Genomic DNA, 25,446 nt, shown 5'->3' on the forward strand with positions numbered 1-25,446 from the left:
GTATTAAAGGGCCCAAGCCCAGCTCACTTGCTTACAAACTCTTTTGCTCATAGCTGCAGCACTGGAACAATAACTAGAAAAGCAGCAGGGACATATGAGGAAGAAATGAATTGAATAGCTTCAGAGTGAGGGTTGGAGGGGTAAGGGAAGGGCAGTTAACTCTAGGAACAGAAGTGCTGTTGTTCCTTTGTTCATTCCTCCCCTGACCCAGCTAGCAGGCACAGGTGGGCAAAATATCTGAGCTCTCCATTAACTTGGTTAAAACCATTTGCCCCACCCTGGTGACTCCCTGAGACCTGATTCACCTGAGTCATGTGCCCTGCGCTAACCTCTTTCAGCAGCTTTTCCACTCAAGCTAAGGACTTTCCTAAAATTGCACAAAGGTCCAAAAACCCCAAGCAATCAATGGTTGGCCTCAGTGTGCCCCATACTAATTGCTAAGTGGCCCCAAACATGACATTAATGACAGCCAGCCTTGGTACTCAGCCTAGCCTCTCCCAAGTACCTCCAAACATAACACAGGTGAGAATCTACTGTAGATCACTTTGTAGCTCCTACCAGGTGGCCCTAGGCTGGAGACAGGCAGCAGCTGACCTTGGCCTGCACCAGATACCTGCCCAAGAGTACCAACATACCCAGTAGCCAGCTTCAGAACAAACCAGAGTACCACCCAGCCAACTACATAAACAATGCACCAAAAGGGTGGACTCAGCAGGCACCAGAGCCCTGCTACAGTGAATCCTGTTTTGTGGAGTCATCTCCCATACAAAAGTTCATTCACTGGAGTCATAGCCATTCCTCAGACTGAGAGTCAATCACACCTAACAGAAATCAAAGCTACAACAGGAGGGCACACACAACCCATATAAGGGACACCCCGGAGCACCCAGCTCAGGTGACCAGGGAGACTGCACCTCTGGGCCTTAAATGACACTACTACATAAGGCCACTCTGCCAAGACCAAGAAACATAGTAGATCTATCTAATACATAAAAATAAACACAGGGAGTCAGCTAATTTGAGAAGACAAAATAAAGGATAAAAAATCACATGATCATATCAACAGATGCAGAAAAATCATTTGACATAACCCACCATCAATTTTTGATAAAAACTTTCAGCAAAGTGGGGATAGAAGGAACATACCTCAACATAATAAATGCCATACATGGCAAACTCAGAGCTATTATAATCCTCAATGGTGAAATATGAAAACTGTTTCTTTAAGGTCAGAATCAAGACAAGGATGTCCATTTTCACCACTTTTATTCAACATAGTACTGGAAGTCCTAGCTACAGCAACCAGACAAGAAAAATAAATAAAAGGCATCTAAATTGGAAAGGAAGAAGTAAAACTGTCATTATTTGGAGTTGATAATATTATAGAGGGAGAAGCCTAAAGATTCCACAAAAAACTATTAGAACTAATAAATAAATTCAGTAAAGTAACAGGATACAAAATTAATATTCAGAAATCAGTTGCATTTTTATACAGTCAACAATTATCAGAAAGAGAAATTAAGAAAACAATGCCATTTACAATTGCATGAAAATAATAAAATACTTAGGAACAAATCTAACCAGGAGGTAAAAGACCTATACTAGGAAAACTGTACGACATTGAAGAAACTGAAGAATATACAAATAAATTGAAGCATATATCATGCTCATGAATAGTAAGAATTAACAGCGTTAATATATCCATACTACCCAAAGCAATCTACAGATTCAGGGCATTCCCTATCAAAATACCAATGGCATTTTTCACAGAACTAGAATATATAATCCTAAAATTTATATAGAACCACAAAAACTCCTAATAGCCAAAGCAATCTTGAGAAGAACAAAATTGGAAGTATCATGCTACCTGATATCAATCTATACTACAAGGCTACAGTAATCACTAAAAAAAAGAAAAACTGGCATAAAAACAGACACATAGATCAATGGACTAGAGAGCCCAGAAATAAATCCATACCCATATGCTCTATTTATCTTTGACAAAGGACTCAAGTATATATAGTGCAGTAAAGAAATTTCCTTCAATAAATCGTACTAGGAAAGTTGGACAGACAGATGCAAAAGAATGAAACTAGATCACTTTTTTACACCATACAAGAATAAACTCAAAATGGATTAAAGACTTAAATGTAAGATCAAAAACCATAAAAGTACTAGAAGAAAACATGGGCAGTAAACTCTATGACCTTGCTCTTAGAAATATGTTTTTGGATATGTCTCCTTGGGCAAGGGAAACAAAAGAAAAAATAAACAAATTGGACTACATCAAACTAAAGAATTTTTGGATAGTAAAGGAAATCATCTACACAATTAAAAGACATCCATCTGAATGAGAGAAGATATTCACATACTGTACATCTGATAAGAGGTTAATATCCAAATATGTAAGGAACTGACACAACTTAACAAAAACACAAACAATCTGATCTTAAAAATGGGCAGAGGACCTGAATACTGATTTCTCCAAAGGGGACATACTCATGGCCAAGAAACATATGAAAAGATGCTCAACATCACTAATCATCAGGGAAATTCAAATTAAAGCCACAATGAGATATCTCCTCACAAATATCAGAATGGTCATCACCAATAAATAAAGAAACAACAAGCGTTAGTGAGCATGTGGAGAAAAGGGAATCTTTGTGCAATGTTGATGGGATTATAAACTGGTACAGCCAATATGGAAAACAGTATAAAGTTTCCTCAAAAACGTTAAAAATAGAAGTAACTTGTGACCCAGCAATTCCACTTCTGGGTATTTATCCAAAGAAATCCAAAACACTAATTCAAAAAGACATATGCAATTTTACGTTCATTGCAGCATTATTTACAATAGCCAAGATATGGAAGCAACTGAAGTGTCCATCAACAGATGAATGAATAAAGAAGAAATGGTATGTCTATACAACGGAATGTTACTCAACCACAAAAAAGAATGAAATCTTGCCATTTGCAACAACATAGATGGACCTAGAAGGTGTTATGCTAAATGAAAAAGTCAGGCAAAGAAAGACAAATACCATACGATTTCACTTATATGTGGAATCTAAAAAACAAAATATATGAGCAAACAAAACAGAAACAAACTAATAAAATTAATAAACAGAGAATAAAATGATGGTTGCCAGATATGAGGGGGTTTGGTGGGATGGGTGAAAAGGGCGAGGGATTAAGAAGCACAAATTGCCAGTTAAAAAAAAAACAGTTACGAGGATGTAAAGTAGAGCATAGGAAATATAGTCGATAATATTGTAATAACTATTTAGGGCATCAGATGGGTACTAAACTTATCTGGGTGATTACTTCATAAGTTATCTAAATGTCTAATCACTATGTTGTACACCTAAAACTAATATAATATTGTATGTCAACTGTAATTAAAAATTAAAATATTAAAAATAAATAAATGTTTTTTATGTTAATTGTTATTGAGTCAATATATATTTGTTGATTGATTGAAAGAAAAAAAGAATGAATGCATGGTGACCTGGAGACATTTTTTGAGGGTTAGGTGAAGTGAGCTGATTCTCCCCAGAGAGATCCAAATGAGTGACAGGTCTTTGATTCTTGCTTGTGACTTGTGAAGCCCTGGTGCCCACAGATTAAGGGGGTGGGGGACAATGAGCACAGTCTGTGTATCCCAGGAAACCCTGCAGACAGATTCTCAAGGAATAGAGATGACATAAACCTATTTTTTTCATTGATGTGTATTTTTTATTGAATTGTGTCTGGATGTGTTTTAGACATTTATTCTCCTCATCATCTTTGGAAATTCTCCTTCCTCTCCCTCTATTCCTCTCCTCTTCCTTTGCCTCTTGCTCCTCTTTCTCATTCTCTTCTTTCTCATCCTCCCTACTGTGCACTGCCATTTTCTGCAAGTCATTGGACACATTCATCATTGAAACCAATAAAAGTTAGATGTGACACGCTGAACATTTTCTGTCCTGACATCTGCAGCTGCTTTCAGCTCTTGGAAATTGTTGAGATCACTTAGTCTTAAAAATGACTGATCCTTTTAAAACAGTTGCTGAGGACAAATAAAAGATGGAGAATAGGGCACAGGCATTGGAAATAAAATGTAGTTGAGCAGGATCACAAAGAGCATTGCCAACGTGTATTTAGAGTTCATGGTTGGCTAAGTAAGGCATGTGCAATGGCACGCTCCTTTTTCAATTCCAACCTTTAAAGTTTGGAAATACTTGGATTGATCTTGGGGGCTATAGAATTGACATGCTTATAATATTGACTGTGTGGCAAGATGGAGAGAAACTGGTTCCGATCCTCTCTGGTCCCTATATAATACAGATTCTGCTTCCTCCATTGTGACTCTAACTTGCCATTTTTGTTTGTTTGTTATCTTCCTGAATCATGGTCTTTGACCCTGATTAACTGGTAGGTGTAAAGAGCCAGTCAAATAATCACAATATAATGTTAATTACTGACAACATCTCTGGAGATGTCCCCAGTTTTCAGATGAGCCAACAGCACCCCATGTATAATACATAGAATGATAATAGCCTTGTCATTCAGAAACAATAGGTTTGCATAGGTAATGGATCTCGCAACAGGCCTCCTTTCACGGCAGAATCTCCTCCAAAAGTGATCTACCACATTGAAGTCTCAAGAAGTCAAACTTGGAGGCAAACTGCAGAGACAAGTTTGACTAACTCGATGTAGTTATCTAGCCAAACAAGATTATCTAACAAGTTTATCTTCTGTCCTTTCATCCTTTCCCCTTCTGTCTCTCTCTACTGCTTAGGCTTTTCGCTCCAGTACTGCTTTGGCTAATTCCTTCATGTTCCCTCCTCTCTTTCATCCAGCATCCACTGAACTCATTTAGGGTTACCTGGCCATGCTTTACTTATCCACCAATTCAACAAATATTTACTGAGTACCTACGTGATCCTTGAATCTATGTATCACTGAGTATCCAATTCCAGGGTATAACTTTGGCAAAAGGCAGGGTCTGAATGTTTACATAATATGAGGGAAAAGAATGAAACCAAAACACTTAACTTCTTTGGCAAGCTACCTAATAAAATATTATAGCTGAAATTCAAGAAGCCCTTTGGTTAAGAGAGAGATTGTAAGCACAACAGGAAGAAGCTAGAGACCCAGTGATAAAGGTTGAGTTTTTCTATTGCAAGCACACCTCTTCCTCAAACGTTCTCTCCCTGAAAGCTGCTGACAGAGCTTTGGCAAAAGATCCCCCTCCTGTTGGCTGATAAGCTAAGCGCTGTTTTATATTTAACTCCTTCCAGCGCCGGGGGTGCGGGTGGGGGAGCACGGTTTATAAGGGAGCTGTGACAATTTTCTCGTCAGTCCTCCTCCTTCTGCTCCGCTCCTCTTCTACCCGCCCCACACTCCCGTTTCCGCATTCATCCTTGAGTGGCTGGTGGGAACGTGCGGAGAGAGGGAAAGACGCCAGAAGCCAGAGAGGTGTGGGAAAAACGAAAACAGGCTGCCAAACCAGGGCATTCCTTCCAATTTTAAAAGGACGTCTGCTGACGTTAGTTAAACTTAACATTCTTTCATGTGTCACATTTTACTTTGGAAACAAAAATGAACTTCGCGGAGGCAGAAGACTCGAAGAGATACTGCATTAAAACGAGACATGTGGCCATTATCTGCGCGGTGGTGGTGGGTGTAGGATTGATAGTAGGACTTTCCGTGGGCTTGACCAGATCGTGTGGCCCTACGGAAGACGGCTCTACCCAGGGTCCTCCCACGGCGAGCTCTACCCAGGGTCCTCCCACGGCGAGCTCTACCCAGGGTCCTCCCACGGCGAGCTCTACCCAGGGTCCTCCCACGGCGAACCCTCCCCAGGACCAGGGGGTCTGCCCTGCCAGTGACGATGAAAGTGGAGCCTGGAAGAATTTCAGGCTGCCGGACTTCATCAACCCGATGCACTACGACCTGGAGATGAAGCCCGTGTTGGAGGAGGACACGTACACGGGCAGTGTGACCATCACCATCAACGTGAGTGCGTCCACCCGGCACTTGTGGCTGCACCTCCGGGAGACCAAGATCAGCCGGCTCCCGGTGCTGAAGCGGCGCTCCGGGGCGCAGGTGCGAGTCCGGCGGTGCTTCGAGTACGCGAAGCAGGAGTATGTGGTGCTGGAGGCAGAGGAAGAGCTCGCCCCCAGCGGGGCCGAGGATCCCTACCTCCTGACCATGGAGTTTGCTGGCTGGCTGAACGGCTCGCTCGTGGGATTTTATAGAACGACGTACGTGGAGAAAGGACAAATCAAGTAAGTATTAACTCTTGCTGTATTTCCCCTACACTCACAAATTTACTTTCCATTCCTTTTGCTTTCCTTTGCACTTTGCACCTTTTAATTATTTTATTGGTCTGATCTTTATCTAAACTTGGTGTCAGTTCTGCCTGTTATCTGGGAAGCAAAAATTCTTGCCCTGTTGTATTTTTTAAAGCTTATGAGTTGCACGGAGTGCGGGGGAAAAAAAATCAGTGCTAGCACATAGATAAATCTTTGGGCTTATTGCCCATAATGCAGCATGCAATGATAATGTAAAGCCTTTTGCAACAACAAAAAATATATTGAATGATTAAGGATATAAAAACATTGTTCCTCCCCCACAGTCTTCTGAGTGTGTGCGTGCGTGCGTGTATCCACAATTCCATTTCCTGAGTCTAGCATAGATGGTTACTTGCCTTGACAATCATTCAAAGGTTATTAACAGAGCTATGTTAAAGGCATAAACTCTCTTAACGATCTCAAAAAACCTTCAGACTGCTGGCGTGGCCCTTGTAACATGGAAGAAGGCTACATCTGAGGTGTCACTGAACTTGAAACTACTTTGACCTTTACTTACTCAGATTCTGAACAGCTAAATGATTAAGAAACCTTAATATCATAGTTCAGAAATGTGATTCTGGGGCCAGCCTACTGAGCATCCCTTTCCCGTGCTGTTTTAAGCACCTACAGAGCAAAGCAAACCTTTTGGTCATAATTCTTCCTACCGTTTGTCAGAGAGATCCAAGGACTAAAAGAAAATATTTAAATATCCCTATCTTACTGTGTGGTACACTAATACATAAAGCAGAAATGCTAGTTTGAAAAAAAATTTGAAGGGATCATGCTCATATAGATGGTGTATCTTAATACACTAGTAATAAAGCAAACGTCTTTGTTGTTTACATTTTTCTGTTTATAAAAATTATAAATGTTGAAAGCGTAAAAAATTATAAAAATGGAAAATCAAAAGAAACTATAAGCACTTTCACCATCCAATGGTAACCCCGGTTAACATGTTAATGTAATTCTAATATTTTTCTAGGCAATCAAAATTGGAATCATAGTATGTCTATGTATGCATCTATCTATATACCTTTTAAACAATATATTATAAGCATTTTCCCTCATTCTTAAATATTTTAAAGAATCTGATTTTAAAGAATGTGCAATATTCCATTGCATGAATGCACTGTTATTTTTTAAAACCAATTCCCTAACGTCAGATATTTGAGTTGCTTCCAGTATTTTATTACTATAAACAAGTCAGAAAAGAACATAGTTGTAATTACGTATATTTTTAAGTGTGTATCTGTTTATTTCCTCATGTTAGGACATAAAGGGTATGAATATATCCAGAAACTTGTAACATTTGTTTTGTTTATTTCATAAACAACTCATATTCACTGCAGAAAACTTGAAAGACAAGGAAAATTATAATAAAAAATAAAAATCCATTTATAAGTCTATCACTCAAGTATAGTCCTTGTTAATATTTAGGCAGATACTCTTCTAGTATTTTTTCTGGACACAAACATGACATCATGCTGTACATAGTATTGTGTAATATGTTTGTAGGATATATCAATGCTTTAACATGTTGTTTGGTACTCTTGCACAAATGATTTAATTGATACATGATAGTTCATTGTATGGATATAATGAAATTTATTCAATTTTCCCATTAAACTTGGTATTTAAATTGCTCCTACTTTTTTTTTTACCTATAAACACTTATAAAATGTAATAAACATCCCTATAAAAAACTATGTATGAGTGCATATAACATTTTCTAATATTTCTTAGGAAAATGGTCCAAACTATCTATGTATCAATGCATGCACACATGTATATGTAAGCACACACACACACACACACACACACACACACATATATATATAAAAAACATGTGCATGCACATGTGTATTTGTGTGTGCTTCTAAACTGACTTTGAAAAAGTATGTCCTAAATTATGTATCCACCAATAATGAATGAAAGTACCTATTTCTCTGAGCCCCACTTACGATAAATGATTTTTGAAAATGTTCTCACTTCGGTGGAGGAAAAGGCATACTATTCTGATGAATATCCACCACCTTTAAGGATTCTAAAAATTCAATAGTGTAAAGTGAAAATAAGTTAAAAATTTTAAATGATTATTGCTAAGACTTTAAAACTGCTTTTTAGGCTGTGAAACAATAGACATTTCATCCAAGTTAAGCCATCAAAATATTTTATAAAAATTCTATACACCGCAGGAAGGCCAAACAAACATGGAGTACAGTTCCATTAATAAATTTCTGTTACATACTTTATATATTTTTAAAAGTACTATATACTAAAATATATATTATTCACTCTGATTCTTTGGATTATTTTACTGCACCACTTAATTTTACCATAAAACACAAACGTGAGAGCTGACATTCTGAAACTCAGCTACATTAGTTGTTGGTCAGAAAATACTAAAGGACAGCATGATTAGCAAAGAAGCCTGGTGCTCAGTTCGGATCTCAGTGAAGATTAGTCTCCCTGAGTTTGTCTATTTTCATTGGTAGCAGTTGAGACTCTCACATTACACAGGATACTGCCAGTTCTGCACTGCATACACGCTTTGGAACTGTTCTGGTGCATACTCAATAACTTCATTTAGGCTAACAGGAATATGTTTTGGGTTTTTTTGTTACAAAATATTTCAAGCATATGAGAAAAGTGTGTTGTTTTTTTTCAAGCTTGTGAATTAACATTTTGACAAGACAGCCTCTAGGGGTTCCCATCCCCAGTGTCTATATAAGGACTACAAGAGAGAGTTCACTGGAGCAGTACCATCCTTTCACATTATAAAGTGGGTTTTATAATATTTGATGTTAATACAATTTAAAATACTAGTATAGTCATATATTTCAAGTATGCAGTCAAAATTATATTCTCTGATATTTTTGCCTTAATATAAAACTTAACTCCAGGATTGAGTATTAGCAGTTTGGGATATTATTGTGGCGACCATAATGCAAAATAAACATGACTGCAGTCAGTAGTAACCAAAATTACTTGATTTCTGCAAATACAACCAGGACTTGGACTTCACAGAAGGGAGACAACTATCTGAGCTTCTTTTCCTCAAAATTCTGAGATAAAGGAGAGTTGGAGAAGAAGGTGGAGCCAGCTTAGCGTTCCCTAGGAATAGTATCCACATGATCTTGCTGTGGACAGAGTTGCAAAGTTTAAGAAACTTAAAAGTGACTTTAAAACTTAAAAGTGAACAGACTCTCTGGTCTGTTTTTTAAAGTCTGAGGAAAACCACTGAAAAGGATTGAAACCTTTGGAATGTTTCTCTGCCCACACCTCCAAACTCCCCCACCCAGTTTTCAGTTTTCTTTTCCCAGACAGAATCCCTTCTACTCAGATCTCCAAAGTGGATAACAAAATTTTCTTCTCTCCCAGGTTCAGCATTTTTCTCAGCATTTGAATTGCTCTTATACAGCATTTCCCCAAGTATGTTCCACAGCACTCTAGTTGCATGAGATATTAATAGATTCTGCGAGAACCAAAGCAGGGGAGGGCTCTGTGGTCAAATTAGTTTGGGAAGTAAAACTAAATTAAAAATGATGTGTTTTTGTATGTGTGTGTTTTTTTAATGGTAGGACTTTTCAGGACTTTTATATGACAGTGTCCAGTATGAATCTCCAGAGACCACCACAGTTGCAGGTTTCCAACCTAATGTGATTGTGGACTCTTCTGTGGTTCTCGAGAGGAGGCTCTCTCTCTTATTAACTGCCTAGCACACAGGGAGCGCTCAAATATTTTTGAATGTATACATAGAAACATTTTCATACAGACCTTTATACGTACTACTAATGTCCTCTGGCATCCCTTTCCCGTAAAGGAGTCCAACTTCCACCAATGACATCTTTTACCTTCCCACTCCGTCAGGGTGGAAAATTTTCCTTGGTTCCTTTTCTGCCCATCTCATTGAAGGGAAGAGGAGTTGGTAAATCTTTTTTTGATTTAGGAACACAGTCTTCATACTTTAAGGACTAGAAATCATTGGAATTGACAGAAATTTAAAAGGGGGACCTTTTGGGTTTTCTGGGTGTTCTTTGTGGCTTTGGTAGGATTGATGCTGAATTGTATATTATGGTGGGATTTCAATAGGCAAATGAGAAGGTTACAAAGGAAAGGCATTAAGTCAGAAAAGTAGAGTGGGAAGAAGAAATTAGCTTGTGGGTTTATATGAAGAGGCTTGCTAGAGACAACTCTGGAAAACCCATAAGAAAGAAATTTTACTTGACCTTGACTGTCTTCTGCAGAGAAAAAAAAAAGCAATTGGAAAATAAAGTTAAGTAATTAACTGGTTCATTCATACCACCAAAAATATGTTGTAATCTGAATAAGCTCGGTGGGTTGTCTTCCACTGATTAGCGTCCCTACTTAATTCTGGAACCTTTCCTTTAGTCTGCAGAGACACTTAGAAATTGTGGCTGCCTCACTTGCATCAGAAGCCCTTTGTTTAAGGTTTTCACTCAGATCTTGTTATTTATTTTGCTGGATTAAGTTATTAAATTGCTGAACATAGCCTGAGAGTCTTCACTGGACACAGTATGCCAGATGATTTATGAGATAATCAAGTCCTTTGGTTTGTTTTCTTAAGTTGATTAACTGGTCTGTGACTTGCATCACCTACTTTCTCTTCAGCTTTCTCTAAAGTCACCTTGATGTGATGCACTCAGGGCAGTCAGAAGAATGTTCTTCCCTTTTACAAATTAATAAACTACACAGAATTATATTTTTAATGTGCTGGGCCTCGAAAGTGACTGATTAACATGGCCTAGAGAGGCCCTAGTGGAAAAGTAGTTTACCTCAGCATGGTTGCCTGGCATTGTAATTATTTAGGACATGCCCAAGAGTCATTCCTGAACATATTGTGCTATCAGCCCAGTTTTTTCGATTAATTTGCAGCACAGTTCATCTGATTTTAAAAAGAAAGTTTTGATCACTTAATAAAACCTTCCCAAAGAAGTTGTGGTCTAAAATTGTTTGTACTGTTATCTCATATGCCTTGTTTTCAAATTTGCACATATTTACAAAACTTTAGTAACTTGTAAGGACTTTAGCATATATAAATAGGAGCTTTTGAGTTATTCAGGTGTTCATGAGAAAAATAACAAGTTACCATTTTTAAAAATCGTTATATTGCCTATAGTGTTTATACACAAATTTAAAAAAAAACAATTGTTCCAGTAGAGATATATCTGTCTAATGAATGAATTTTAAAGTCTGTTGGTTGTGGAAAGTGCTACATCAGAAGCATAGTTAAGGGCCAGCTGAGTGGCTCAGTTGGTTAAGAGTGCGAGCTCTGAGCAACAGGGGTGCCGGTTCAATTCCCACATGGGCCAGTGAGCTGTGCCTGAGCTGAGCTGCTGTTGAGCTGCCAACAGGTGGCAGGATGGCTCAGCTGGTGAGAGGACATACTCCTAAGAACAAAGTTAACAGTTCGACTCCCACATGGGATGGGGGCTAAGCCCACCTGCAACTAAGATTGAACCCAGCACCTTTAGCTGAGCTGCCCTATGGCGACTGGACTTGGAGCTGAGCTAGCTGTGCCCTCCACAAGTAAGACCGAAGGACAACTTGGCTGTTCCCCTTACCCAATTCCTAAATAAAATCTCTTTTAAAAAAAGAAAGAATAGTTAGCCTTCTGGAGTTTAAGAAAATAGGATGAGATATATCCTCATCCCAATAAGTAAATTTCAAGAGAGTTTGAAATATATGACTACATGTGACCTACCCTTTTGCTCCCCTATAACCCTGTAAAGATGCCAAATGTGCTTTGGTAACCGGCTTTTGTAAACAAGGGCACTAAGTATCGTAGGTTTTGTAATTTGTGCAAGATCACACTTGAGGGACTGAAGTAGGATTAGAATTCAGAAAGTTTTATTCTTAGAGGAGGATTTCCCTGTAATATCATATTGGCTCTACACTTTTAAAAAAAATGCTCATTTTGTAGCCATGGTTGATGAATGTCGTTTTACTTATACCCGTGTATGTCCATATTAGTGTAACTGAGTGGGTTTGCCATGATTAACATTCACTGACAGGACCAAACACACCACACAGAGATCTCTAATTTTGATATATTCTATTTCCAAAGTATCTCTGAGTTTCCAGAGATACTGTCATTTAGGAGGGCAATATTTGTCTATAATCAAATACAATCTCTTTTAAAGAAAGATGAGGAAAGGACTGAAAATTCTTCTCTCTCTTGGGTACTCGAGTATAGAGCAGAGACTAGAAGAGAGTATTTGAAAACCTATCCCATGGCTATTTCTTAGGAAAGTAAAATTTCTCTCCCTCCTCACCCTCATTGTGCACGCATGCACGTGCGCACGCACAGACACACACTTATATTCCCAAATTAGTTAGCTGGCTTATTTCTGAGTTGTGACTAAGCTGCAGCATTCTTGTAGGGTGGCTTTTCCTTTTCCTCTGTCTGGAAGAAATCAAAAGCCAGAAGAATTCAGAAGAAAAAGGCAGCTCACTAAACATGGGATTGGAACTTGGTGCAGTTTATTATAAAACCTTAGTACCCCAGGAAAGTGTACAAGTTTCTTTATATTTTGATGTATTTACAATTCACTGCAATCTGCATGGTGTTAGAACTACAATTCACTAATTAAATTATCATCACAAAAGCTCATCAGTAATTACTCTTTTAAAGAATAAATTCTTGGCTGAGGCTTTTGTGAGTAACTTTTTATTATATTTTGAAATAATTTCAAACTTACAAAAAAGTTGTAAGAATAGTACAAGGAACTCCTAGAAACTTTACCCAGATTCACCAATTGTTTAGATTTTATCCTATTCTCACTCTCTCCCTCAATGTCTCTCTCTCCCTTTAAGTACACTGAAATACTGATTCCCTTTACCTCGTAACATTCAGTATGTATTTTTTAAGTACATGAACATTCTCTGACATAACCACAGCACAGTTAGTAAAATCAGGAAATTTAACATTGATATAATACAATTATCTAATCCTGTCATAATCAGATTTCATCAGTTAACCCAAAAATGTCCTCCCGTGGCACCAAGTCACCATCTCTTACTTGAAGGTAGAATTGCTTCCTGGTGAGAGGAAGGTCCTGTCTTTCTGGCTACCTGCTTCCACTCCTCAGACTTCCTGGTGAGCTGATGGTGTGGCTGGGACTGTAATAACCATCACTGAACAACATCTCTTTGAGTCAAAGGTGGATTTTCCCAGAGGGTGCTGGTGCAGGCTTTTCTGTTTGGGGTTGGCAAGCAAACAAGTGTCCATGGACAGACACTGTTCTGGCGGTGACCCTTTTCTATGGCCTTTCAGAATTTTTACCAGGGACGTAATGTAAGTGTGATTCATGAACTTAAATATAAAATGAATGAGTTAATATTAAATTTTCCTGAAACTTTTGGCTTAAAGAGAAAAAAAATTTTTTTTTCCCAGTCCAGGAGCCAGTCTGGATTCATGCATTACATTTAGTGTTATACCTTTTTAGGCTCCTTTAAATTGGAACAGTCCCTTAGCCTTTCTTTGTGTTTCACAACCGTGATATTTTTGAAGACTCCAGTTGACTTATTTTGAGAATGTCCCTCGATTTTAGCTTGCCTGGCTTTTGTCACGATTTAAGAATGCAAGTTCAGCATTTTGGCAAGTATCTCACAGAAGTGATGCTGTGTCCCTCTCAGGAAATTACATAATGTTGCCTTGTATTATGATTAAGGATGTTATTATCTTTGTTCACTTATTTAAGGTGGTATCCAACATGTTTCTCCATTGTAGAGTTACAATGTTTCCCTTTGTAAGTAATTGTCAGAGAGATTCTTTGAAACTCTTCAAATATCCCTTTCCTCATCAAACTTTCATCCATTTGTTTTGGCATCTGCTGATGATTTTATAAGTTATCATTCCTCTTAAAATTATTAGTAAGCAACTTATTGTAAAGAAGAGCTTTCCCGCTTTTTGCTGAATCTATTGCAAGGGTGAAGACCATTCTCAGAAATCAGACTGTGGACATTCCAGAAAACGTGGACATCATCACTCTGAAGGAACGCACAGTTATTATGCAGGGCCCCAGAGGCACCCTGCGGAGGGACTTCAACTACATCAATGTAGAACTCAGTCTCCTTGGAAAGAAAAAGAAGAGGCTCCGGGTTGACAAGTGGTGGGGAAATAGGAAGGAACTGGCTAGTGTTCGCACTATCTGTAGTCACATACAGCACATGACCGAGGGTGTCACATTGGGCTTCGTTACAAGATGAGGTCAGTGAACACTCACTTCCCCATCAACGTTGTTATTCAGGAGAGTGGTTCTCTTGCTGAAATTTGAAATTTCTTGGGTGAAAAATACATCCGCAGGGTTCAGATGAGGTCAGGTGTTGCTTGTTCAGTATCTCAAGCCAGAAAAATGAGTTAAATCTTGAAGGAAATGATATTGAACTTGTTATCTAATTCAGCTGTTTTGATTCAACAAGACACAACAGTTAAAAATAAGGATATCAGAAAATTTTTGGATGGTATCTGTTTCTGAAAAAGGAACAGTACAGCAGGCTGATGAACAGGATCTAAGTTGTCCAGCTACAGAAACACCAAGATGTCAAGTGATTCTCAGACTTATGTGTGATATTTTAAAGATGCAATAAGAGTCATGTATTGATCGGGTGGGGTGGGGGAGGTGAAGAAGAACAGCTTTCTCTTCTCCCCCACTTAGTTATTTATGCATATTTTTTATCAGCGTAAGGCTTCTTGGATTTTTATTTTATTCACTGGTTTATAATCCCATTGTTTATTTTGATGTTCTAGTTCCCCCAGATTTGGCTAGTAGTAGTCACCTCAAGCAGACTCCTTTGTCCTATTTACATGTTCCCATGATTCTTTGAGACCTTCATTACTTTTTGGCATAGCAAGATATTCCAGGGTCATCTTGGGCTTCTCCTGACCCAGCAGCAGAATCAGCCATTTCTCTGAGGAATCATGGTTCCTTTTAGTTGAGAGTGGTATTTAGAAATGATCCTCTGGGAACTAGCTGTGCTCATTGCTACAAGCTTGTCATTGCATTTAGTCTTGGTCAGCAGACAAAGCTAGGAAATATGTATCTCTGTGTGTATTTTTATATCCATCTACCTATATCTATATGAAAAATCAATACATACCAAACCTGTAATTACAATTCAAAACCAAGGGTACATTCTAATCTTCCCCCTTTACAAATATATAATCCTCTTCCCCAACAGTGAGAAACCTGCTTTCCATTATTCACTTTCCTTTTTACATTTCCTCATGCCTAACATACAAAGAAGGTTGTTTCTGAATTGCTACCCCATACCACTGCAACAACACAAACTACTTATTAGAGCTCAATATTGATTTACAGTTATTTTGGGGTAAAATCTATATGCATTAAATGCACAAATCTAATGGCTACAATTCAATGAATTTTGACAAATGCATACATCTTTGTTGCCCACACTTCTATGAAGATACAGATTTTTTTCAGTTATCCCAAAAAGCGCCTCCCTCAGTCAACAAACTCCCAAGACAGCCACTTTTCTGGTTTTATTTTTTACATAGATTAGTTTTCTTGGCTGAGTTTTTAACAAGCAATTTTTATATCTATAGAGTTTTTAAAAAGAAATTTAAAAATGTTTTAATTTCTTATAGATTATTGTTGACCTATAGCATATTATTTTTTTGGTAAATTAATGTATATAATACCTCCTTGAACCAAAATGAAATTCAGACTCTTTCCATGGCCTCTGCAGACCTCACCGAACTCCTCTTTTACCCATTCCCTCTGGTTCACTATACTTCTGCCACACTGTATACCTTTCAGGTCCTCAACCACTTTAAGTTCTTTTCCACCTCAGAGACTGTGCACTTGCTGTTCCCTTTGCTAGAACACATTTTCCTTAAACACATTCACCTGTCTGGCTTTTTCTCATCATTCAGATCTCAGCAAACCATCCCTACTGTAAGAGATCGTCCCTGAGTACTCTACCTACTGTTACGCACCACTTTTCCTGAGTCATTGTCTGTTACTCCCCCTTTTATTTTCTATAGAGCTCTTATCATTCTCATTTATCTATCTATCTATCTATCTATCTATCTATCTATCTATCTACCTATCTATCTATTTTGCCATTATTATTCCCTCAGCACCTCGAATAATGCCTGACAAATGTGTGTGTGTGTGTGTGTGTGTGTGTGTATGTGTGTAAGGAAGGGATTCAATACATAGTTGTTAGATGAATGAATGATATAACAATTTAGCTTGGTAATCTTTATAATATACCTTCCTTAGTCCCTGAGAATCTTGAAGGACAAAATATTTTCCTTACACAAATTATTAATGTATATAAGTCAACATTTTTTACTTTTCCTTTCTTTTATATTTTTTACTTTGCTTAGTCATCTAATGAACAATTGTACAATAATACTATGTTACTGTGATATGACTACACATACAAAGTATATATTCATTGTTTTTTTTAACAGTTACTCAGAAAAAACATTTCCACATTGAAATGACGGAAACATTAAACATTAACATTTTCACCATAAGTAATGCCTAATTAGAACCATAAAAAAATGCTTTCTCTTCTCAAAAATGGGCTTTAAACATGGCCAAAATTTGCTTCACCTGGGAGATTACTCAGAACGTTGCCTTTGCATGGAAATGAAACTGAGACTTTTTTTTTTCCTCCAGTGTAACATAAATAAGAAAGAATGTGGGCCTGCCAAGTGGTGCGTTGGTTAGGAGTTAGTTTGGGGTGCCAGCTCTGAGCAGCAGGACCGCAGTTCAGATCCCACATATGAGGGCCAGTGACGCTGCACCCTCTACAGCTAACATGGTGAACAACAGCTTGACCTGGAGCTGGGTTGCCATCAGTTGCTGGCGACGGCATAGGCTGTGGAGGGGCTGGCTGGGCAGCTGGTGTGAGTTTTTGTGAGCTGCCGTGAGCCGCCATGAGCAGCTGTCCAATGGCCGGTGAGCAACTGCCTCACCCAGGAAGAGCACAATGATAATACCAACATGGGCCAGTGAAGCGACGTCCTCCACAACTAGACTAAAGAACAAAAGGACAGCAACTTGTCTGTTCCCCTTCCCCAATTCCCCAATAAAATCTTAAAAAAAAAAAAAGAACGTGCTATTAGGGACAGGAGCTGGGACTCTGGGATATGCTCCCCTACTTTGTGACAGAACATAGCTGCTCACTCTCACAAGGGCAGCTAGAGACAAGCCTTCCAGTTGCCTTGTTTAATCTACTTGTTCTATAGCTTTGGGGTGAAGAGAGTGATAGCTTATAATTGGTTTATTTTTGCTCATCTACTTTTCACATATTTTTAATGATGACACCAAAATGTCTAAGTATTCATAGAAAAATATTTGAAGCAGTCTCTGAATTTTCATTTATTTGTTAACCTAAAAATTCCAGAAAAGACTTGGGTAACTATTCGATAGTTTTTGGGTGGAAACTCATTTTAAGAAATGTAATGGTTACAATTACGTAGTTGATTTTTTCCATAGGAATAGAAATATAGGGGCTTTCAGAAGAGGCAACATGTGTTTTGTTTGTTTGTGTGTTTGTTTCTAAGGAGCATAGCAGCCACTGATCATGAACCAACAGATGCCAGGAAATCCTTCCCGTGTTTTGATGAGCCCAACAAAAAGGCAACTTACACAATATCTATCATCCACCCCAAAGACTATAAGGCACTTTCAAATATGCCAGTGGAGGTGAGTATTTAAAAATTTTTTTGTTTATGCAAATAGTCTATTTAAAATATCAGGTAAATTACCCACTTTGCTAGGAGAGAATCCTACTGAATTCTAAAAGTAATTGTGTTCTAATAACTTATTTTAGTTTCAAAGTTTCAAAACACATTTTGGCAATCTCTTTTCTTTTTTTGAGTCCTAGATGTCTTTAACCCAAGAGATCACAGTCCAGTCAAAAAGCAATGCTGGGTTTTCTAAGCAAGAGAGAATACAGTAGATATACATCAGCTGGTCTCTACTTAAAGCAAAGAGTCTCCAGTCATGACAAATTAATGGCAAACTATTGGAATTACAGACTTAAAAATATTTAAGTGTCTCATCACTAATCTTGGTTTTTATTTGACTATAAACCCAGTTTTTAAGGTAGAGATACTGAAAAATATCATCACTTAAATATTGGAGTATAGACGCCAACTCTGGGAAACAGCATGCCCGTAGATTTTCTGATGAATGAAGCAAGCTCATTGACTGTTAAAAAAAAATAGGCTACAATAAGTTTTGTCTGTACAATTATTAATATAAGACTCTTTCCCCTGTTACTGCTCCTCATCCCCATTATGGGTAATAGATAATGTAGTTAACTAAAGTGTCCCTATCTCAAAGCTGAGGTTTATTATGCCTTAAACATTTGACATGTAAAAGGGTCAGGCTCATCCTTAGATATAATTCTTATTTACCTAGTATCAGAAGGATACCCTGCCAAAATTACATCTCCCATCTTCCTGATCTACAATCTGAAATATCATCACTGAAATGCATCCCTTTTAATTATAACTATTCCACAAAAAAACAAGAACAAAATAAAACACACAAAATCTTAAAAGGGTTAAAAAGTAAACTGCCATCAACCATCCATGCCTCAGTGTGAATTAGTTTATCAACTTGTTTTCTTCTAGTATCAGGGGCCTGAGTGACTTTTGATTGGAGAAGAAAGAGTTTAGGATAAACTTAAAAGTGTGACACACCAATCCAGAAGATTGGATCAGGGCAAAATGCCATTAGAATATCTTGGCATGGAAGGGGTAAAGTAAAGGGGGAAAGAGAAAGCATGCAAACTTTACTAACTTCTGCTTAAGACCTCCCTATATAACCTTTTCCTTTTGCAGAGTATACTCCTGAAAGTCTTGGAAAAGAGAATATTCTGGGTCATTAGGACATCAAAACTAAACCTGCAGGTTTCTATTGGAGAGTATTCTACTTTTCTAGAGCTCCAACACTCCCATACAAGCACAAGCATATTTGCCTTGTCAATGCTGCATTGATTCTAGTTTAGCTTTCCTCATTTAATCCCTTTTTAAAGCTTCTCATCATGGTGTGACTTACTGTGTAGCTTCAGGGCATATGGAAATGTTTAAACAATGGGTAGCAAGAGTTGGGCAAGTTTTTGCTGATGAAGTATTAGGACTGTGATTGGCAGTGAGAAAAGCAAAGCTGGCATGGACAGAAAACCAGACAGATGGGATCAGTAGTTGCATCAAGCAATGGAATCCTCTGTCTCTCCATGGCAACCAAGGCAGTGACTTTAGTGACCATACCTTGGGTCTTCGATGTAGACAGCCGGAGACGGAAAACAAAATCCAACATCCTGCTATGCCTGGTAGAGCTGTTACTCTCCTGCACATAGTCAAATCAGCAAATACCTACTTAGCTCTTCCTGAGTGCAAGGCATTGAGCACTAGCCTAGTCTTCATTAAGGGATCACAGTATCTCCTCAAGTATTATGATCAGGATTGTGTTTCATGTAGAAAGATAAATGAAGTCCTGTCCAATTTGTATCACATTCAAAATTGCATTTCTCCCTGAGAAACTTTTTACAGTGTATAGCTCAATCACTCTTTCATAGTACTAAAAATAAAATGAATTTTCCTTTAGTCTTTTCTATATCAGCATGTAGAGGTTAAAAAGATATTTTACCCCTAAGCTTTGACAAAAAACTTATGACTAAAAGCCAGGTTTGGAGCAATCATTTGTCTTGTACATGATTGATCTTTTGATAAATAAAAGATTATCTTTCATTTTTCAACAGAAAGAAGAATCAGTCGATGATAAATGGAATCGAACAACTTTCCAGAAGTCTGTCCCCATGAGCACTTACCTGGTGTGCTTTGCTGTGCATCAGTTTCACGCCGTAGAGAGAAAGTCAAACAGGGGAATACCTGTGAGTCACATTATATATTTTTAAAAATTTATCACCTATGCATTTGTGATGAATTTTCTACTGTTTTTGAATAATTTTTTTTTCCTACAACAGACTAGCAAAGACCATTAGTTACCAGGGTCTGTGAGCTTGATGGTACATGGAACAATATAGAAAAATCTAAGCTAAGAGGACATAGGTAAAAAGTAAATTAATACAACAGGTATAGAAATACATAGCTTCAAGTTATTGTAAGGTGAAAATGCACTATAAATTAAAAGTTAACTCCTAAGTACACCATCACAAATATATTAAAATATTGGGGCATGCCCAACTTAGTAAGATGGTTGAGTATATATGTTTGGGAGGAGTCCCAGACAGTCCAGAGAGGGAGGAGGAAACTAGAAGGGAGATCAGTATCCTTTGAGCAACTAAGCACTGAGAGATTTGTGGTGCCATTTTTATATGTTATTCAAAGTAAAGCAACTACAAAGTTTCAAAAGCATTTTTTATAAAGTGTAAGAAAATCTAAATACTAAGCTTATTTTTTATCAAGATGACTAATACAATAATTTTCTATTAAAAAGCCAAATACTTGTACCTAATCATTTTTCTCATTTTGGAGGCCCCAATTTTGCTTAGTTTGTTATTCTACCTCTGTGCTACATATTTTATAATGTATATATGGAGAAATCATCACCCCCATTTTAAAGATGAGGGAATTAAAATTGAATGTCTTTAAGTAATTTGTTTAAGATCGCCCAGTTGGCAAATGGTGGAGACTCAAATTCCAAATTCTTTCTAAATACTATACCCTACTAAGCCTTCTGAAATGTGATATTCTGAAAATATCTTTCCCTCTTTACCAATCACTGGAGGAAAGGGATAGATTCCTCTATTTCCTGTGAAATTAGCCCCCGGGGAAATTTACCTTAATGTTGGTATTGTAGGGGTTGATACTGAGATATCCTAAACCTAGATTTTTAGTATGCAGCCTATACTGTATCCAAATTATAGCAAAGGGAGGAGTGTCCATTTTTCAAAGGGACTTTGAAAGACCTTTTCAAATGGGTTCTATATCATGATGACTGGTCTGACTTTTGTCTTCACTTTATCACATATGTTGCTTTGATGTGACCTTCAGATGGGGTAAAAGGCACTACACTTGTACCATTGGCTTAGAGAGACTATTACTGTGTAGCTGCACTGGCAGGGTGAGTAATTAAAGCCTGTATCAGTTAGTTAGCTGAGCTCTAATGATGGATTTTACTACATAGAGGATTTGGAATGACATAATGGAAAATGTAGTTTGGCAAAAGATCCTGACGTATCCTTTAAGTGGTAAATATTTCTTAAATGGCTCTTCTATCAAAATTGAATGGGTAACATTCTATCTTAAATCAATGACGTTTTCCTCAATTGGGTGGGAAATGAAGATAATACTGTCATAATATATTACTTTCTGATTATCTATTTGATAAGAGAGCAACAGAAAGCCAGGCTCCCTTCAGATATTTCCCAGAGATTCTGAGTCAGGAGAATTCAGTGAAAGTGAGGTGCAGCTGAGCAATGTGTGCCCCTCCTATCGAAAACAAACAACCAGCATTTTCCCTTCTGCAAAAACCTGTAGGGCTGTTTTCCTTAAAATTTGAACAGAACCTTATGGGAGAACTTTAAGGCATTTAGTGTGAATGACGATTCACAGTATATTTCACCTCTTTGGCGTTTAGGATGTCCCCTGCCTGGATCTCTATCCACTTAACTCTAAATTGAAATCTATCAGCTAACACCCAAGCACAAATGTTCCCACTACAATTTGCTACTCCAGAGAGAATTACAAATAAAAAACAAACTAGTTAAATCTACTTAAATGTAAAATCAGAGGGAACCCACACCAGCCTCACAGTACTATATTCTTAGAGCTGAACAGACAAGCAGGCATACGAAGAAAACAAGCAACTTAAAAGAGAAAATCCAAGACACAGTGGGGGTTAATGGTGACAATTGAGAAAATAAAAGATATTTCCCAAAAAAAACATTAAAAAAATCGAACATTTACACCTACAACCTTTAATTATTACACTCAGTGGTTCAAGAAGATACGATCACCATAAAATAAAAACAGAAAGCTATGAGAACAATCAGAAATAGTAGTCAGAATTTAAAAACATGATTTCCAAAACACTGGCTTTGGTCCCCAGAAACCTGTTCCCAATTTTTCCAAAACCAGAGCCTAATAAACCCTTACTTCAGTTCCTGTCCACTGCTTTGTATTTTTATCAGCTCCGTGGAGATGCCTATATTGTTTAAAGCCCTGATATGTCTTGTAGGTTTTCAATTTTTAAAATTGCATCTGCTATTTCTGTATGTTAGGAATAGTGGGGGTTCATCAAACTTCAATTTATTAACATAATCATGACCCAAAGTCCCTATATTGCTTTGTCAGTTACAAAAAAAAAAAAATGAAGCTAGGTAGCTGTTGTTAATACAACATTTTTAGTAGAAACTTCATGAATCAAAAGACCATTCTTATGCACTGTTTCTGACAGTGTTATTCTATTCATGAATCACCTGCTATTCATAATCTCATTATACTGTGCAATCCAAGAATCTGTAATATCCTGATTAAACTCTCTTGGGTATGTTCACCCTTCTAGCAAGAACACAATGCAATACATAGATGATGAATTATAGAATTGTACACTTGAAACCTATATAGGGCTGGCTGAGTGGTTCAGTTGGTTAAGAGCTCGCTCAAGAGTGCGAGCTCTGAGCAACAGCGGTTCGATTCCTAGCCTGAGCTGAGCTGCCGCTGAGCTGCCAACAGGTGGCAGGATGGCGCAGCTAAAAAAAAAAAAGAAACCTATATAATTTTACTAACCAATGTTACCCCAATAAATTTAATTTAAAAAAATGGAATTTTTTTGAGGTGATGGAAATAAAACACAACAACAACAACAAAACAGTAATACTTTAAGAGCTATTGAAAACTGCTGTAAAGAAATATAAAATAGGGCCAGCCGAGTGGCGCGTTAGTTAAGAGCTGGCTTGGGATGCCAGAGGGCCTCAGTTCAGATCCCACATATGAGGGCCAATGACACTGCCCTCTACAGCTAAGATGCTGAACAACAGCTCAACCTGGAGCTGGGCTGCCGTGAGTTGCCAACGGTGTAGGCTGCAGCCCCTGCTGTAGTGGGTTGCCATGGGCTATCATGTGTAACCAGCAGCCAGTGTGAGTGGCCAGTAGCGGCAGTGAGTGGCCGTCCAGAAGCTGGCGACTGATCTGCCTCGCCCAGGAAGAGCGCAATGATGGTGCCAACTTGTGCCAGTGAGCAACGTCCTCCACAACTAGACTGAAGAACAAAAGGACAGCAACTTGTCTGTTCCCCTTCCCCCAATTCCCCAGCGCTGTTCCCATCCCCCAATTCCAATTAAAAAAAAAATCTTAAAAAAAATATAAAATAAAGAGGGCAGGAGAAAACTTGTAGACATGATGGATATATTTATTGGCATAGAATGTGGTGATGGTTTCACAGGTGTATACATGTATACATATCCCTAAACTTACAACGTTGTATACATCAAATATGTATAGCTTTCTGTATGTCAATCATACCTCAATAAAGGGGTTTTAAAAATAAATAAATAAACGCAGAATCAAGGCTTATGTTCTTCTTAATTGTTTACTTGGAGAGAACATAGCTGGTATTGGTAGTTGAACCAGTCATTGTATTAAAATGCCCTTGTTGTTCATGAGAAAAAATTATATTGGAGGACCCAGTTCTAAAAAATTGTTAAGAAAAAAGGTAACCAAGTTTGGAAGGTAACTCAGAAGACTTTTAACTCTGCATATCTCCTGTCTTGAATATTAGTTATATTATAGTTTTATTCAATCCTGAAAAAGTAGAGTAACTTGAAGAGTTACTCACAGTAATTTAGCAACAATTGAGGCCAGCCATTGATGAAAGGGTTTTTTACAACTCTGTTGGCAAGAAATCTATGCCTGAGGCCTTTGGGTTTTAAAGTAAATATAATCACTGAATTCTATCCCCGAAAAAACAAAAGCAAAAAACCATGAACTGTACAAGATGTAGAGATCATAGTACTTTCTGGTTAAGTGAAATAACCCTTAAGTTAATAAAATGTGCTTCTCTTGCTCTTGCAGGAGTCATATCATGGGAAAGAATAACATCCCCAATAGGCATGTTATTAACTAAGTTCAGCTCAAAATCTCCCTATGGGATATACTGCAATTCATTTTCAAATTGAGAACAATAGAGGTTACGAATATATGTTTAAGTTTTTAAAATTATAGGTTTAGAGGAGACCCAAGATGGCAGAGTAGATAAACACTGTGCCTGCTTGTTTCTGTGAACACATTAAAATTACAACTAATATAGAACAATCAACCTGGAGGACCATCTGAAGTCTGGCTGAACAGAAGTTTTGTAACTAATGATATAAAGGAGCCACATCGAGACTGGTCATAGGGGTAGAGACGCATAACCCGCTGGTCCCAAACCTCCCTGTAACGGATGAAAATTAGGAGGGATACCTTAGCCTTGGAGGTTCCCCCCAAAGGGGTGAAGGGCTCCAGCCCCACTCCAGGTTCCCCAGTCTGGCCAGGAAGTGGAGCCCTCACAATATCTGGTTGTGAAAAAAAGTGGGGATTCCAACCATCTGGGTGGGACAGAAGGCCATGAGAAACCCAGACATCCTCTTATAGAGCCCTCACACAGACTCACTTGCAGGCTCTCACCTTGAACTCCAGTGAAGGGTCGGTGACTCAGGGGGCGTCGGAGCCATACAGAATCAATAATATGGTAATAACTATGTATAGTGCCAGGTAGGTACTAAGCTAGTCAGGGGATCACTTCTTAAATTATGTAAATGTCTAATCATTGTGTTGTACCCTTGAAATTAATATAAAATAATATTGAATGTCAACTGTAATTGAAAAATTAAAAAGGGGGAGGAGGAGAAGGTGAATGGAAATAATATTATAATAACTATAGATGGTGTCCAATGGATACTAGATTTGTTGGCATGATAGATAGGAGGGAGTTGGGGGCAGACTGAAAAAGGTGAAGGGATTAAGAAGTATAAATTGGGGCCGGCCGAGTGGCACAATGGTTAAGAACTGGCTTGGGACGCCAGAGGGCCCCGGTTTGGATCCCACATATGAGGACCAGTGACACTGCCCTCCACAGCTAAGATGCTGAAC

The 25,446-nt window shown here is 38.0% G+C and overlaps 1 protein-coding gene across 1 annotated transcript in view; it reads left to right on the forward strand.

Annotated features, from left to right (window-relative positions):
• The first annotated feature begins 5,335 nt into the window (after nucleotides 1–5,335).
• ENPEP (glutamyl aminopeptidase) overlaps nucleotides 5,336–25,446 on the forward strand; it is a 99,162-nt gene continuing 79,051 nt past the window's right edge. The window contains exons 1-3 of the mRNA XM_019635984.1: nucleotides 5,336–6,272; nucleotides 17,905–18,046; nucleotides 20,112–20,243. Of these exons, the coding sequence (XP_019491529.1) occupies nucleotides 5,584–6,272; nucleotides 17,905–18,046; nucleotides 20,112–20,243 (963 nt within the window). The 5' untranslated portion in view covers nucleotides 5,336–5,583. The remainder of the gene's footprint in view (nucleotides 6,273–17,904; nucleotides 18,047–20,111; nucleotides 20,244–25,446) is intronic.

This window comes from Hipposideros armiger, unplaced genomic scaffold (assembly GCF_001890085.2).
Source record: "Hipposideros armiger isolate ML-2016 unplaced genomic scaffold, ASM189008v1 scaffold_26, whole genome shotgun sequence".
NCBI lineage: Eukaryota > Metazoa > Chordata > Mammalia > Chiroptera > Hipposideridae > Hipposideros > Hipposideros armiger.